The sequence below is a fragment of the Equus asinus genome, chromosome 21 (genome assembly GCF_041296235.1).
Source record: "Equus asinus isolate D_3611 breed Donkey chromosome 21, EquAss-T2T_v2, whole genome shotgun sequence".
Lineage (NCBI taxonomy): Eukaryota > Metazoa > Chordata > Mammalia > Perissodactyla > Equidae > Equus > Equus asinus.
This window is the reverse complement of record NC_091810.1, coordinates 66,246,328-66,261,579: the sequence shown is the minus strand read 5'-3', so window position 1 is coordinate 66,261,579 and position 15,252 is coordinate 66,246,328. Positions and strand designations below refer to the sequence as shown.

At 38.9% G+C, this 15,252-nt stretch overlaps 1 protein-coding gene across 10 annotated transcripts in view; it reads left to right on the top strand.

The window, feature by feature from the left end:
* Positions 1-15,252, top strand: part of RBMS3 (RNA binding motif single stranded interacting protein 3) — a 1,423,334-nt gene that overhangs the window by 691,389 nt on the left and 716,693 nt on the right. For all 10 annotated transcript variants that reach the window (XM_070492733.1, XM_070492730.1, XM_070492739.1 and 7 more), the window contains one exon: positions 5,772-5,945. In XM_070492733.1, the coding sequence (XP_070348834.1) occupies positions 5,772-5,945 (174 nt within the window). The remainder of the gene's footprint in view (positions 1-5,771; positions 5,946-15,252) is intronic.

Genomic DNA, 15,252 nt, shown 5'->3' with positions numbered 1-15,252 from the left:
ATGTCTTAATATCCCCTTGCAGCGCTCCTTCAATTATGTCTAGAATCCTTAGTGTTAGTTAATCTCTTCTTCCTCATTGCATTGGCTGCATGCGGCTTCCTTCTGCCCCTCCCTTTATCTTTCTTTTGTTTGCTCCTGCTGACAAAGTAGAGAGAAAAGGAAGTGCTCCCTGGAGCTTTGTAATTTCTGGAAGCATGTGCGAGGCCCTTCTTTTGTGTCGTGTTCCATTTTTGTTGCTCCAACAGCCCTGACCCCTGCTCTGTTGGCAGACACCAGATAATGCTGCCAGCTCTTGGTTATTCAGAGGCACTTTATCCAGACTCTTTGCTCTTCTCTCTGGCTGCCTGCCTTTTGGCTGTTAGCTGCTTCCTGGCATTGCTTTCAGAGGGTGCGCCAAGGAGGGAAAAGATAGCGGAACTCAGATTAGACAATTATGGAGTCTAGAAAATTAGGATTTTTGGAACATTGGGCTTCAGTTTTCTGGGCCATCCCTATTCTCCGTTACCATGGAAAATTCAGAATCAGCCTTTTGCAGCGGCAGTATATTTTTCTTTGATTGAGATATAATTAAGACATAATTCAATGCACAGATCTCAAGTGTTCAGCTTGACGAGTTTTGGCAAATGTATGCACTCATGTAATGACCACCCAAAATAAGATGGCACACATTTCCATCACCCTAGAAAATTACCTTATTCTGCTTTCTAATCAATTCCCCTCAAGTCCCTCAGTAACTACTTTCTAATTTATCTTACTAGATATGTTTTCCTCATCTTAGGCTTCATATAAATGAAATCATATATATCTATTCTTCTGTCTAGTCTTCTTTTATTTCGCACAATCTTGAGATTCATCCACGTAGTTGTGTAGTAGTAGAAATTTGATCTATTTTATTGCTGAGTAGTATTCCACTATATGAACATACTCTAATTTTTTTCCATCTATTCTCCTGTTGATAGATATCCGAATAAGTTCCAATTTTAGACTATTATGAATACAGTCACTATGCACATCCTTATAAAAGTATTTTGGTGTAAATATATTTTCTTCTAGTAAATAACTAGAGGTGGAATTGCTGGGTCATAGTGTGTTTAATTTTATATGAAACTGCCAAACAGAGACCATACCATTTTACCCTGCTACTGACAATGTGTAAGAGTTCCGTGTCCTCAATAACCTCACCAACATCTAGTGTTGGCAGTCTTTTTAGTTTTAGCTGTTCTAGATGAGTATGAACTGGTATCTTATTGTAGCTTTATTTATATTTTCCTGATGACTAATGACTTTGAGCACCTTTCACCATGCTTAATTGGCCATCCCAATGTCTACTTTTGTGTATTGTCCTTTCAAATCCTTAATGGTAGTAGTCAAGTAGTAAGTAGTCAAGGCAATGTAACCAATCTTTTTGAGCTGCTGTTCTCAATCATTCAAAAAGAAAATGTGAGTATCTGAGGTTGTATGGGAGATACAAAGAAGTTCAGAGAGTCATAGTCTTGGTACCAAATGCTATCAATGCTCTGCCCATATGCTCCTGGCACTTACTTTTCCAGAGCATGTCAACAAGGTCCTGGGACTCTCAATATGAGAATGTTCTTCTGCCTTATGTGTGGGGCAGTCAAGAAATGCCAAGGAATTAATGCTCTCAGCAGCAGCCCTCAGGAAATGACAAATGGGAGTTGGAGGTTAAATATCCCAGCTTCTTTGCACTTTGGGTAGAATAACTCTGAAGCACGTTCTATACTGTCTCCTAGAGTCCCCAAATGAAATCAAGCCTCAGTTCTCCACAGTGCTAACTTATTCAGTGATGCAAACTTATTGACTCCTTCTTTCTCTATCACATTTCTCATTCTCCTACTGATGTTCTCTAGGATCACTTCCAAAATGAATTACTTATACTCAAGTTCTTATATTGTGATCTTCTTCTGGGGAAACTGAAGGGGAGCAGAACATGCCACCCCAAAATATGCCACTTTGGCATGCAGATTATTTTGAGCTGAGGACAGTAAGACCCAAAAGACTCAGGAAGACCTTTTTACATCCCCCTTAACTGCCTAAAAGAATTTAGGTAGAGAGCTGGTCCAGGAAGAGAGCTATCCCCAGAGATAACTGCAAAGAGTATGGGCTTTGCAAGTTGCAGGGAGCTCGACAGGGTCTTTTTGTTCAAATTCCTCTCTTTGTCCCATTGTCTCTGCATGGCATGACAAACAATTGTTTAGCAAACATTTGCTTTTCCCATCTTCCTGTGAATTGTCTTCTTTCTGTTTGAAGCTCCAGACTTCTTCTCACTTCTTATTAGTTCAGGATGCTATATAAACCTCATTTGCCTGACTATCTTTGAGCCTCTCATATCTTTGTGGGGCTCCCATACATATAGAATCAAATTTGTTTTCCTCCTGTTAATTTGTCTTATGTCAATTAAAGTATTAGACTAGCCAAACGAACCTAGAAGGGTAGAAGAAAAAGTTTTTTCCTTCCCTACAAAACACAGCTGAGATACCCATCCTCAAAGATGTGTGTTGGGACAGAAGAATTGTGTGAAAGAATAATTAAGAGATTTGACGAGTTATGCTGATGAAGCTATGACATTGATTTCCTGGGTAGCCACACAAATGAAAGTGACCGTGGCAGAAAATCAGTAATGTTAGTGCCTAGCAGAAACAAAAGTCCCTACAGGCTGGTAGCTGAGGGTTGGAATAGATTTTCCAGAAAAGGTAGAGTCTGGTAGGGTCACTAAAGTGTGAACTGAGAGGAGGAGAGAAGTATGAAGTAGATGGGTTGTGACGGTGGCGTAGACATACTAACCATATCTGGAGTAACAATCTATCTGAAGCTTGAGATTACATGGAAAGGAACAAACAATAAGACTTACAATGTTGCTTAGGATCAAATTAGAAGGAATCTCAAAGGAAAGACTAATAAGTTTAGACTTTGTCTCATAAGCAGTAGAGAGTCATGGAACATTTTTCAGCAAGGAGTAACACAAAAAAAGCAGGTTTCCAGAAAAACTTATCTAGTGTCATTGTAGACAGTCAATCAAGGCTTAAGGTAGAAGGTTCTTGATGTAGGTTTAGTAACTCTGCTATAAACTAATAAAACTCTAAAATGGGTAATGGTAATAGAAAGGACAATATCAATTCAAAAACTAAAAGATCCAATAGACCTTGGTGACACTGATAATGGAAGTTGGAGGACAGATAAATAAGTCAATGTTGTTCTAAGTTTTCAAGGCAGTTGTTTTCAAAATATTGTCATAACATTAACAGAAATAAAGAAATTATGGGGAGGTAAAATTTTAGAGTATAGCAATTAATTTATTTAACTTTATGCATGATAATTAAAACTTTGGTTCCCTTTGTGGTGATTGATAGTTATACACCCAAATCCAGCAGATATTTTGAGATTGGAGACTGGAATTCAGGAGACAGTTTGTACTTTTACATTAAACCTGAGAGGCATCTTCTTAGAAGTAATACTTAAAGCTTTGATGATGAATAAGATCACAAAGGAGGAAAGTTAAAAGAGTGAAGAACACAGAACCGAGGATTAAGCCCTGGCAAAATACCTCATTTAGGGAGAACAAAGAGAAAAAGAAGCAAGTAAGTGAGCAAGAAGGTACACTCAGAAGTGCCATGGAGTCAAAAGGAAAGATGGTTGCAGTGATGAGGGAATAAACACTATTAGAGGCTTCAAAGGTCAAGGAAGATGAAGACTCCTTGAGCTGTGGAAAAGGCAATACAAAAATCTTGACCTCATTAGGCTCTCAGCCTGGTTGGACAGCTGAAATTTACATATCTAGGGAATAATACAAAACAACATAATCACTTGCTAAAGTGTTTGAACCACACTGTGAGACCTATGTGAGGGCAGGAAGGCAAGGGGTCAACACAAGCCAGAGGCATCAGGAATGGGATCAAGTACAAGGTGTAACTTGAGCATGAGCTTTGCAAAAGAGGGAGAGAAAGAAATTTGCAGGAGGAAAACCACCATGAATAAAATCATTGAGGAGAGACTGATGCTATGTAGGAACATAATTAAACTTGAGATGAGGGTATTTACAAACATATTTATGCACACTCTGCCCGCTTTCCCAAGAATTTTAGGGTCCCTGAGCTAATCTAAATGTGAAAACAGATAAAGGACTTAACCATGCCTAGTCTTGAAGGAGCTACTCATAGAATCAACTGAGCTAGTGAGAGTGATTGATTTTAGTGACCATAAATGCAGAGCAGAAGAATCCAAGACATTTTTGGGGCCAAAGGTAGTTTTGTGATTGGACTCATTTAGTCTTTGAAATGGCTGTGTATGTGGTACAGTATCAGAGGTTTTTATATAAATATGGAGCTTCTGCACTTAGAACCAAACACAAATATTCTAATTTTATAAAAGTCCACTATAGCTTCTCCCACACAGGTTTGTCCTAGGGAGGTATGCAGTTCTGTATACCTTTTTATTGCTGCATTGACACGTCTCATTGAACTATTGAACAGTTGGATAGCACACATGGTTAGGATTATGATGGGAATGAAAGTGGAGAAAGACAGACAACCAAATAAATTTGTCTACCTTAACAAAGTTGTGGTCTCTAGTTTTTATTTTAAATATTTTAAATTGTTAACTACCATTGAATCACTGATTTAAATTTTCTTTTCCCTTTCTAAATATTTTGAGTGTTTTGGGAGAGAAATAGTGAGTTTGAGTTGCTGAGGTCCTACTTTCTTTTGGTTACTCCAAGATGCCCAAACCTGTCTTCAGAAAAGTTGTTCCTCTGAGTATCTAATGGTTTCAGAGTCTAGCCCAATGGGAACCACAACCTTGAATAAAGGGTTCTTCCCCACTAGGTTTCCTAAATATAACAGTGATGAGATTAGTACATTTTTCAGTGATTGAGTTGGCATGTGCCCATAGATTTATAAATAGAATTTATTGTGAAAGTTACTATGCTACTTAGGTAAGTAGCTATTGCAATTTCATGATAGAAAATGTTCTCTGAAAAGAAACTATATGCCATGGCCATCTGAGGACAAAGAAGGACAGAAGATACAAGTGAGTTTTATTTTCTGTTCATTCTACCCTATATACAACTATGAACAACCAGATATATTTAACATTTGGCAAATTGATTGATATTTTCCTATTCGTCTATTTTTAATTACATTGGTAGGACCAGTTGGGGGTAAATGACGATTTCAAATCCTTCATCATTTTACTGTCTTTAGGCAATGAAATGGTGACATGTTGGAATATGCCCAGATTTCTGGTGATGTCTCCCACAGGAGTGCAATAGACTCATGGAATTTGAAGAGCATTTGGAATAAGAAACCAGTCTGTGCCTCAATCCAATCCGCATAAGCTAAGATTCTTGTTTACTGCATTCAGATGAGGCTAATGGTGAATTTCTAAGGTGAAGGCTGTGATGAAAGGACGTTTATGTGAATGAAAATATCACCATTGCTGAGGAATTGAAAATGCCACCACTAAAACATATCTGATTTCTGAAGGATGGAGTTGCATGTTGCAACTGTAAAAAAAAATGTTTTCAATAAGATCAATTTCAGTGAGCCTTTGTGCTTTGTGATCCAGTCAAAATTCTAATAGTGAGAATACACTCTTATCCTAGGCAGAACAGTATTTAATGCCTCTTCTTAAGAAATCAACCATTTTCCTTAACCAACTGAGTCCATGATCATAGGTGAGAATGCATGCTGCTATATATAGCTGCCTTGGGTTTTATGCAGAGCTGTCTTTACATTGCATTTCTTTCTTCTTGATAGTCTAGCTCCACAGTGAGAGCCTATCAAACTAGTAAGTCACGAGTGACCATGAGCCCTGGCTTCAGCTCCCAGTGGAACAGCAGTCCACCAGCCTGGAATACATACTCCTTTCCAAGAGCAAGCTTGCACTACCAGTCCCATGCCAGCTACACCTACTGTACTGGACACCCTGCAGTAAGTACCCCATTTTTCTGTATTTAGTACAGTGGATGCTTTATGTATGTACATTTTGAATTCAGAATTGATATTTCTTGATTAACTGGGCAATTTTTCCAAGGCTATAACTCTTCTAAGGCAAGAATATGCTGATTTTGAGTAAAAGAGATGGACAATGGAGAACTGCTTAAGTGTTTCAATGACAGGTGTTTGGATGATCTTTGCTGAAAACGGTTTTGTTGAAAGTCATTTCTAGGTGAAATAGGTTGGCAGAATTTTCAGACTGGTGTTAGTGTGGAGTCTGAATGTACGTATGTCTCTGGTTTTACTTTCTGGCTTCTTCCTGGCTGTTGCTTATGAATTTAGCTGGTTGCTTTTGTGCTGGGAGAGGGTGTCTTTCAAAATGGTACAGAGGAGTCACTGGGGCCTGTGAGTCCCCGCTTTCATCAATGGCCTTGTTGATATAGTTAAATAGATATTAACATATAGATTTAAACTCATCAGTAGGGTATTTTCCAGTTACTACTACATAGAAGTCTGAGGTTGTTGGCATAGATGACTCAAAGGGCAAGACAAATAAAGCTGTAGTGGGGAAAAGTAAACTTACAGAATTTGAGAAAGTTTTAGAATAGGGTGTCTGTTTCTGCCGTTATGTTTTTCTGTGCCTCAATCCAATCTTCAGAAGTTAAGATTTTTGTTATTGTAAATTACACTTGCACACTTGGAAAAGGTCATGATGAATGTTGATTAGGAAGACCTCTGTTTGCTGCTAAAAATCTAGACACAAGACTCCTGGGTAATGAGAGAACTTTGAAAGTGAGTCATGCCAGCTTCTCATAGTAACTCCTCCAATTGTCAGAAACTGTAGACATGGATTCTTCAGCCATTCAGAAGGCCCATTGTGGACTTCTGCACTTTGGCTATCCTCTTTGCATTTCAAGATTATGGAATTATAAAGTGTCCCCCGCTTCTAAATTGAGAGAGTGTGTCTCCAATATCATGTCCTAAAATCACTTAAAAGAAGACTCAAGGAGTCCACTCAAAATGTAAATTGGTATAAATTTGTTAAAAGGTGATTTGGAAATAACTATCATAATTTAAATTGCATATACTTTTGACTCAGTAATTAAACTTTTGGCATTTAATTGGACATGTACAAGGATATATGCACAAGGACAACGTTAGCAACATTTTTGAAATTATTTGGAAAAATGACCTAATAATCCTTATTTACTGTCATTCATCCCTTGTTTAAACAAAAATTTGTTAAGCCTTATTAGGTATTTATTACATCCCAGCATTCTTCTAGGTGAAAAAGTCACAGGAGTGGACCAAACCAAGTCTTGCCCTCATGGAACTTCCACTCTAGGGAATGGGGAAGCTAGTAATTATGTAAATGAACATATGAATAAATAAAAAGAAGCAAACAAATCAGAAAAATATATAGTTGTGTTAAATGCTACCCAGAGACTCAAAATAGGTTGAAATGATAGAGAATAGCTGGGTGGCTACTTGAGCTGTATGGTTAGCCAAGTTCTAACTTGAGAGGCCAGGTTTCATCTGAGATCTGAATAAAAAGAGATATAATGATGCAGGGTTCAGAAGGAAGAATGGTCTAAGCAGAAGAAACAGTGTGAAGGGCCTGAGGCAGGAGTGAGCCTGGTTTTTCGCTATACAGAGAAAGCCAGTATCCCTAGAGTGTCGTTGGGGGAGAATGGAGGGAGTTAAGCTCAGAAAGAAAGACAGAGGCCAGAGTATGTAGCGTTTTGTAATCTAGAGTAAGGAGTTTGTATTTTATTTAAGTACTAAGGCACACCACTGGAGAATTTTAAGCAAGGAAATTATATGACATAATTTAATTTTTTTTTAGGATTCACTCTGGCTATGAGGTGAAGAATTTCTGGTAGAGAAACAAGAAGGAAATCAGGGAGTTAAATTAGGAGAGTACCAGACACACACACGTATACACACAAAGGCATGACAGCATGCGTGTGTGGTTACCTCTGTAGAACGGAATAGAAGTTCTGTAGTAAAAAGAAAACTAACCTTTTCTTATATATCATTTGATCTGTTTGATGTTCAAACTATATGCAACTTGTTTTCATAATCATTAAAAACACCAAGTTGCGGGGTCCCGTGGCCAAGCGGTTAAGTTCGCGCTCCGCTGCAGGCGGCCCAGTGTTTCATTGGTTCCAATCCTGGGCGCGGACACGGCACTGCTCTTCAAACCACACTGAGGCGGCGTTCCACATGCCACAACTAGGTGGACCCACAACAAAGAATATACAGCTATGTACCGTGGGGCTTTGGGGAGAAAAAGGAAAAAAATAAAATCTTTAAAAAAAAAAAAAAAACACCAAGTTGCAAATATTTTGTATAAAATTTTCTTTAGTTACCAGTTCCATATCTAAAATGTTTCATTAGCTTCTCCCTTCAGTCATTATTTGTCAAGCCAGATTATGACAAATTATAATTTAATGAAATATTTCAATTCATACTCTTATTGGCCTCAAGGTCATGTAAAAGTAGCTGACATTCGTTGAGCACTTAATATTTTCCAAGCTCCGTACTAAGTGCCTTGATGTGTAATATATATGTATACATCTTCAAAATAGCCCTAGGAGGTAGGTATTATTCTTGTCATCATTTTAAAGATTAGTGAAATGAAGCTCAGAAAAATTAAGTAAGCTAGTAGTGGGGTCTGAGATTCAAACACTGGCTGTCTAGCCTCCAACCAGTATTCTTATCTGTTGTATTATGTTGCTCCTTACCATTGAGTCCCTGTGTCTTTATTTACATGCTGGGAACAATTCCATGATTGTACCCCAGGCTGAACTCTTCATAATCACTTAGTTTAAATTTGCATGCTACTCCTTAGAGAAGTGCTTATATTTATAAGATACTTGATTTTAGTTCTTGGAGGTAGGAACGAAGAATAGGTGCTATCCTGTCTTGGAAACCACTGGGATAATTATAATATGTCTAGTCACTTTTTGTGCTTTAAAATCTAGAAACTGATACTTCACTGAGAATAAAATAAGTCAGATATAGAAAGTAGGAGCAAAAGATAAGAAAATCCTTAAAAAATAGTCATGGATGTTGTACTTCTGATTTCAAGGATACTCTAATGATCAATTTTAAAGCCTACTTGACATTCTTTCATTATTTTAACATTTAAACTTTTCTTTCAAATGTTCCTCTTATGTCCAGTTGATGGCTTTAAACTCTTGCCTTCAAGATCATTGCCCATTTAGCTCTCCTTCCGCCTTGTAAAAGGAATGACGTTGTCTGAAAATACATCAGAGGTTCCGTATGGGGAGACTTGGAGAGCTGGGTTATGATGACAACATCCAAAAATGTTGACTGCCTCCTAATTTTTACTTGGGTCCATATTACAAGCCAAAGTACTAGAGAAATATTTCGGGCTCCAAAATGTGAGAGTAGATTCCATCATTGCCGTGCAGTATAAGATCCACAGAGGTTTTGTGGTTAAAACCACAGAAACAGAATTCTTGTCTGAATAGATTGCCAGTGATTTTCTTGAGTCATATAATTTAGTAGCCTTTAGTGAAGCTATAAATGCTCTGTCTGCCTTGTAAGATTCTGGCCCTTTTCACTAAGTTACTAGGTCGATTGAAGACTTCCAGCCCTTTAACTAATTTCCTGGGGTTACAAGGGTGTCAGCCAATGTGATATTTGTGTAGTCAGTAGATGTGACTCAAAAGCTTTCCTTTTGCTTCCATTCTCCTGCAACTGAGGAATCGTGATACACTATGAGTGTCTGGTTAGTTAACTTGAAATTGGTAGCCTGTAGAAATCTCAGAATACAGCCTCTCCCTGACAAAGTAAAGATTTTCTCAAAGCCCTATAGTACATCACTATATTGGTTTCCAGTGGCTGCTGTAACAAATTACCACAAACCTGAGGACTTAAGACAACACACATTTATTCTCTTATAGTTCTGGAGGCTAGAAGTCTGGAATGGGTTTCACTGAGCTGAAGTTAAGGAGTTGGCAGGGCTGTGCTCCCTCAAAAGCCTCTAGGTGAGAATCTGTTCCTTGCCTTTTCCAGCTTCTAGAGCTACATTCCTTGTGTTCCTTGGCTCTGGGCCACTCTTTCATCTTTAAGGCTAGCAACATAGCTTCTTCAAATCTATTTCTGCCCCATCTTCACACTGTCTTCTCTGTCTGTAATCAAATTTCTCTCTATCTTTCTCTTATGAGGACACTTATGGTGACATTTAAGGGCTCATTCAAATAATCCAGGATAATCACCCCATCTAAAGAATTCTTTACTTAATGACGTCTGCTGAGTTCCTTTCCCATATAAAGTAACACCCACAGGTTCTGGGGATTAGGTTGTGGACGTCTGGGTGAACTATTATTCAGCCTCATAATATCCAGTGACTCAATGGCTAACTTCTGAGCCATTAGGTAATATTTGAGGGCTTTCTGAAATTGATGGGTCTTCTCACTGAGGGAGACAATGTGAGAGGGGTTTTTTGCGTGAAAAGAACTGAAACGGATACCTTATGGCAGTTCAAAATTATTGACTATCGCTAACATAAGCTTGATTCTTCTGAAACCCACCATCTTTCCACTGCTAAAATGAGATAACTATCCCCTTGATAACCATTCCAATACGTATCTTAAAAGAAAAATATGCAGACAAGGTTATTAAAACTCTACTAATGTTTAACGCATTTCGCTAGTAAATGAAGAAACCATGCAATTGAAAAACCATGTTTAGGCATCTAGGACAGCCCCTTCAACTTGGGATATAAAATGGCAAAAAGTAATACTGAAAATATTCAAGGAGTACAGTAATATAACTGATAAAATAAGTCAAATATTAAATATACTGTACTCAGTTATCTAAGGAAGTTAATGATATATAATGCGAATTTCTTACTTAGTCATATTATTTGTAACATTTAATTCATAAAATCATTCTAATAATTTCCAAGTAGTATATTGACTAGTGTGTTGATTTTCATCTTTCATTTGATACGTTTATCAGCAGCTAAAGAATAACCCAGTTTGCTTCCTGACTTGGGGACCTACATCAGATTTCCAACAACCTCCTATGGATTGATAGCCATTAAGCATTAAGTGACTGGGGATCGTGTTAGTCATAAAAGAAGGGAAATCGTTGGGCTGCCCTGCATACTAGCTCTCTCCTTGCATCTGTTCCTCACTTGCACCTTTCTCTTCTCACACCTAAAATGGTGTTATCATTTTGGTGATCACTCTCAGAGAGCGGGAGAGGGGAGGTGGGAAAAGATGAAAAGTAGATGGGGATTACCTGATCCTCATTGCTGAGGCCAGGAGCCTCTGTATTACTTTCTCTTTCTCTGGTGAGGAAGCACAATATGCTTCTGTGCCCCATTGAGGCTAATCGGGAGACAGCTTGTGCCACAAGACAATGATCAGGTAGAGCCCAGTGAATAATGGGGACAAAGCAGAAAGGACTAAAGAAGAAAAGGGAGAAAGAAAATTTAAAAAGTAATAAGAGTGTTCTCAGAGGGTGATGCTCCCTGGAGGTGGAGGAGTGAGGAGGCATCGACTATAGGGCTCTGTCTCTCCTGCAAGAGAACAGCAGACAGCGGGGGAAGAGTGGGCAGCCTGGCGCTAGAAAATATGCAAGGGAAAGAGTGGAGACACAGCACTGCCTTGCCAGAGGACTCTCTCCTTTAGTCTTCAAATAGGTTTCTAGGAGATTCTCTGTCTAGAAATTCGTTTACAAAGCACAGGGACAACTGCCTTCCATTGGGAGATAAGTTGTCAGATAAAACAAGGGTTTTACAAACCTATCAGAGGGGATGTTATCCCTCAATGAAGGCATTTGCTGTCTATGCCCATGGCAACTGTCTATATCCATGGCGCCCGGTAGCCTTACTAGCTGCTTCCTGAACCCAGACCCTACTTCTCCCCATGGGCTGGGACAAGCCTTTCTTTTAGAGGTTTACAGAAGAGACTGGAAGAGGTCACAAGTTTCCTTTTTATGCTTCAAGTCTATCTACCAACTTTGGAAATAGATAGCAAATCCTCTGTAACAGATTCCCTAGGTCTGTGCTCTAATACCCATGCCACAAAGATGTCTTGGAATCACAGCTGGCTTGCTTGTGGTTTCTGAGATGAAATACACATACTGGAATTTAGATTATTGATTATTTTTATTGGTAATCCCAATTACTGGTATTCTATTTACTAACGTGTGGACGTGTTTCAATACTTTAATAACTGATATGGCTGGACACTAGCTTAATAGTAAATCTGCACAAACTCTTGGAGCTATGGAAAACTTTTCAAGGAGTACTGAAAATGGAGAGTTTTCAGTGAAATAATGACCAGATCTTCAGCTTCCATGAATTCTCTTTCGTAAACAGATTCACCTGGTAACTTACTAGTATTCCAATATCTAAGGTCACCATACATCCCAGTTTTCCTGGTTTATGCTTATTTCCTAGAGTAGTTATTAATAGTGTCCCCTTGGTGTCAAGTTTGGAAGATATATTATATGGTCTCCCCACCATAGCCCTTTATAAAAGAAAGCATATTCCTTGCACATAAATCTTACTTTGGTCTATTGCCTGTGGGTGTAAGAACTTCCCAGGGGGCAGCAACAAAGGAGACGCCTCATGTAATGATTAATCAGGCACCATAAACCAATGGGGCTTCCAGTCTTTCTCAGCTGTATATTTATCTCTGTGCTAAGGGAGAAGAATAGTGTATCATGATGTGGAACTTTACGTTCTTTGCAATTATTTAAACTCGTAATGAAATTTTTAGATAACTTAAAAATGAGAAAGAGGGTATGTAATTTTTCAAAATTCTTCTAGGAACACATGAACAGAGTTTGAAGACCACTACTCAATGGTAATTTTTCCTAAACTCTTTTTTCGCATCATGGAGGCTCCTTACAGTGAAAGAAGCTGTTCACAGCTCAGGACTCTGGCTACCCCAAACCTTGCCCAGCTGCTCCAAAGGCCAAGAGATTACCTGTCTCTGCATATCTGTATCTCTTACATATTATATTACATCTAAGGCTATCCCTTCCCCCTCCCATCAAAAAATCTTCTACATAACTAAATATACAAAGCAGATAATAACACGGTTACTTTAATTAAAGTTGACAAGAGGGGGGCTGGCCCCGTGGCCGAGCGGTTAAGTTCGCGCGCTCCGCTGCAGGCGGCCCAGTGTTTCGTTGGTTGGAATCCTGGGCGCGGACATGACACTGCTCATCAAGCCGCGCTGAGGCAGCGTCCCACATGCCACAACTAGAAGGACCCACAACAAAGAATATACAACTATGTACTGGGGGGCTTTGGGGAGAAAAAGGAAAAAAAAAATAAAATCTTAAAAAAAAAAAAAAAAAGTTGACAAGAGGAACTTTATCAGCTAGGATTCTTTTGCTGCAAATAACAGAATATCCAACTGACAGTGGCTTCAAAAAGATAGGTAGATATTAATTGTCTTGATAAAAAGTCTGGATGTAGAGGTGCACATTTATATTTGCCAATATGACTGCAATAATACCACCCATCCCATATACTTTTCTGCAATTGCCATTCTCCCACCAAGAAGTGGGATCTAAATGCTCTCCTCTTGAATCTGGCTAGCCTTTGCAACTCACTTCTGCCCAATAAAATGTGGTGGAGGTGATGCTGCGTGACTCCCAGATAAAGGTCAGAAAAGGCCATGCAGCTTCTATCTGGTTTTCTTGAAACGCTTAGTTTCTGAATGCTCTCTCTTAGGACACTCCCTTTCTCAATGCAGTCACTATGCTGTGAAAAACTCAAGCTACATGGAGAGGCCATGTGCAGGTGCTTTGGTCGATAGTTTCAGTTGAGCTCAGCTTTTGAATCTTTTTCACCCACATACCTGATATGTGAGTGAAGAAGCTTCTAGATGCCTCCAGGCTCTAGCTGTGTGAGCCACTTCTGGGTATTTGTGACTTCCCATCTAAAGCTCCAGACATGAGAGGCGAGAGAAAAACCATTCCTACTGCGCCCTGTCCAAATTCCTGAACCTCAGAGCTGTGAGCATAATAAAATTATTGTGGTTTTAAGTCAATAACCTGGGATAGTTTGTTACTCAGCAATAGTAACTGGAAGAATGGGTATTTCCAAGTTTGGTGCAGCAGTTTATCAGCATCATCAAGGAAAGTGTCTGTTCTGTCTTTCCTCTCTGTCATCCTCAGTGTGTTGTGATGTCACCTTTCCTTGGCAAAAGATGAAGCCCACAGCTCCAAATATTTCGTTTATATACCACAGTACCCCAAAAAGGAAGGAAGAGAGCAGGGGACTTTCATCTTGCATTATTGTTTTATCAAAGAGGAGGATCTTCCCCAGCATTCCTTTGGTAGATTTCCCCTTATATCTCATTGACCAGAACCGGTTTTCCTGTTCAACTTTAGACTAATAAGAGGCAAAAGAAAATATACTTTCCAATGTTGGTCTAAACCATGCACATTTAAATCACTTGGGGATCTTTTTTTAAAAAAATAACTAATCCCAAGCTTAACCTCCAATCAATGAAAGCAGAACCTATCCACGTGAGTCTACTGTGCAATCATAGTTGAGAATCATTGGTTTAGAAACTTGTTACTGAAAAGTGTGGTATGTGGACTAATGATATCAACACCACCTAAGAGCTTGTTAGAAATGGTTCAGTCTAGATGTACTCAATATGAATCTGCATTTTATCAAGATCCCCAGTTTATTTGTATGCAAATGAAAGTTTGAAAAGCACTGGTTTAAACAAACTATAATTTATCACCAGGGCTAGGCATATTGTTACCTAAATGAATTCAGGGTTCTGTTAGTAGTGAAAAAGGGAAATGATAATTGGGAGAGCAGCCAACAGTGTCTGCTATAGGGGCGCAGACTTGTTTTATTTTGCCTCCCCGAGCATACTCTGAGGCATCTTTCTAGAAGATTAAGTCTCCTTGGAATACAGTTTTAAAAATCAGACACTAAAAGCCAGTTCCTGCTTTATTACAATTTATAAACACAGACTTGAATCACCTGTGGTACTTCTGCTTCTCTGTGTGCCTGGTCTGTTGCTGCTCGTTTGCACATGGCTCAAAGAGCCATGTACTCTTGGTCTTATTGTCCTAAGCTTTTCTCCTTCTTTTGCATAATCCTTCAGGGGCTAAGGCTTATTTCACTAAAGTGTGCTTGTTTCCTGACTATACTTTTTTAGTAGTCTAGTACTCATAGATACTACCTAGAGAAGGCGAGTTTTAGCCATGACCCTTCCACACTCCTAAACTTTGAACGAGGTCATGTCTTCACTCAGAAAACATTGAGTATATACTGTAA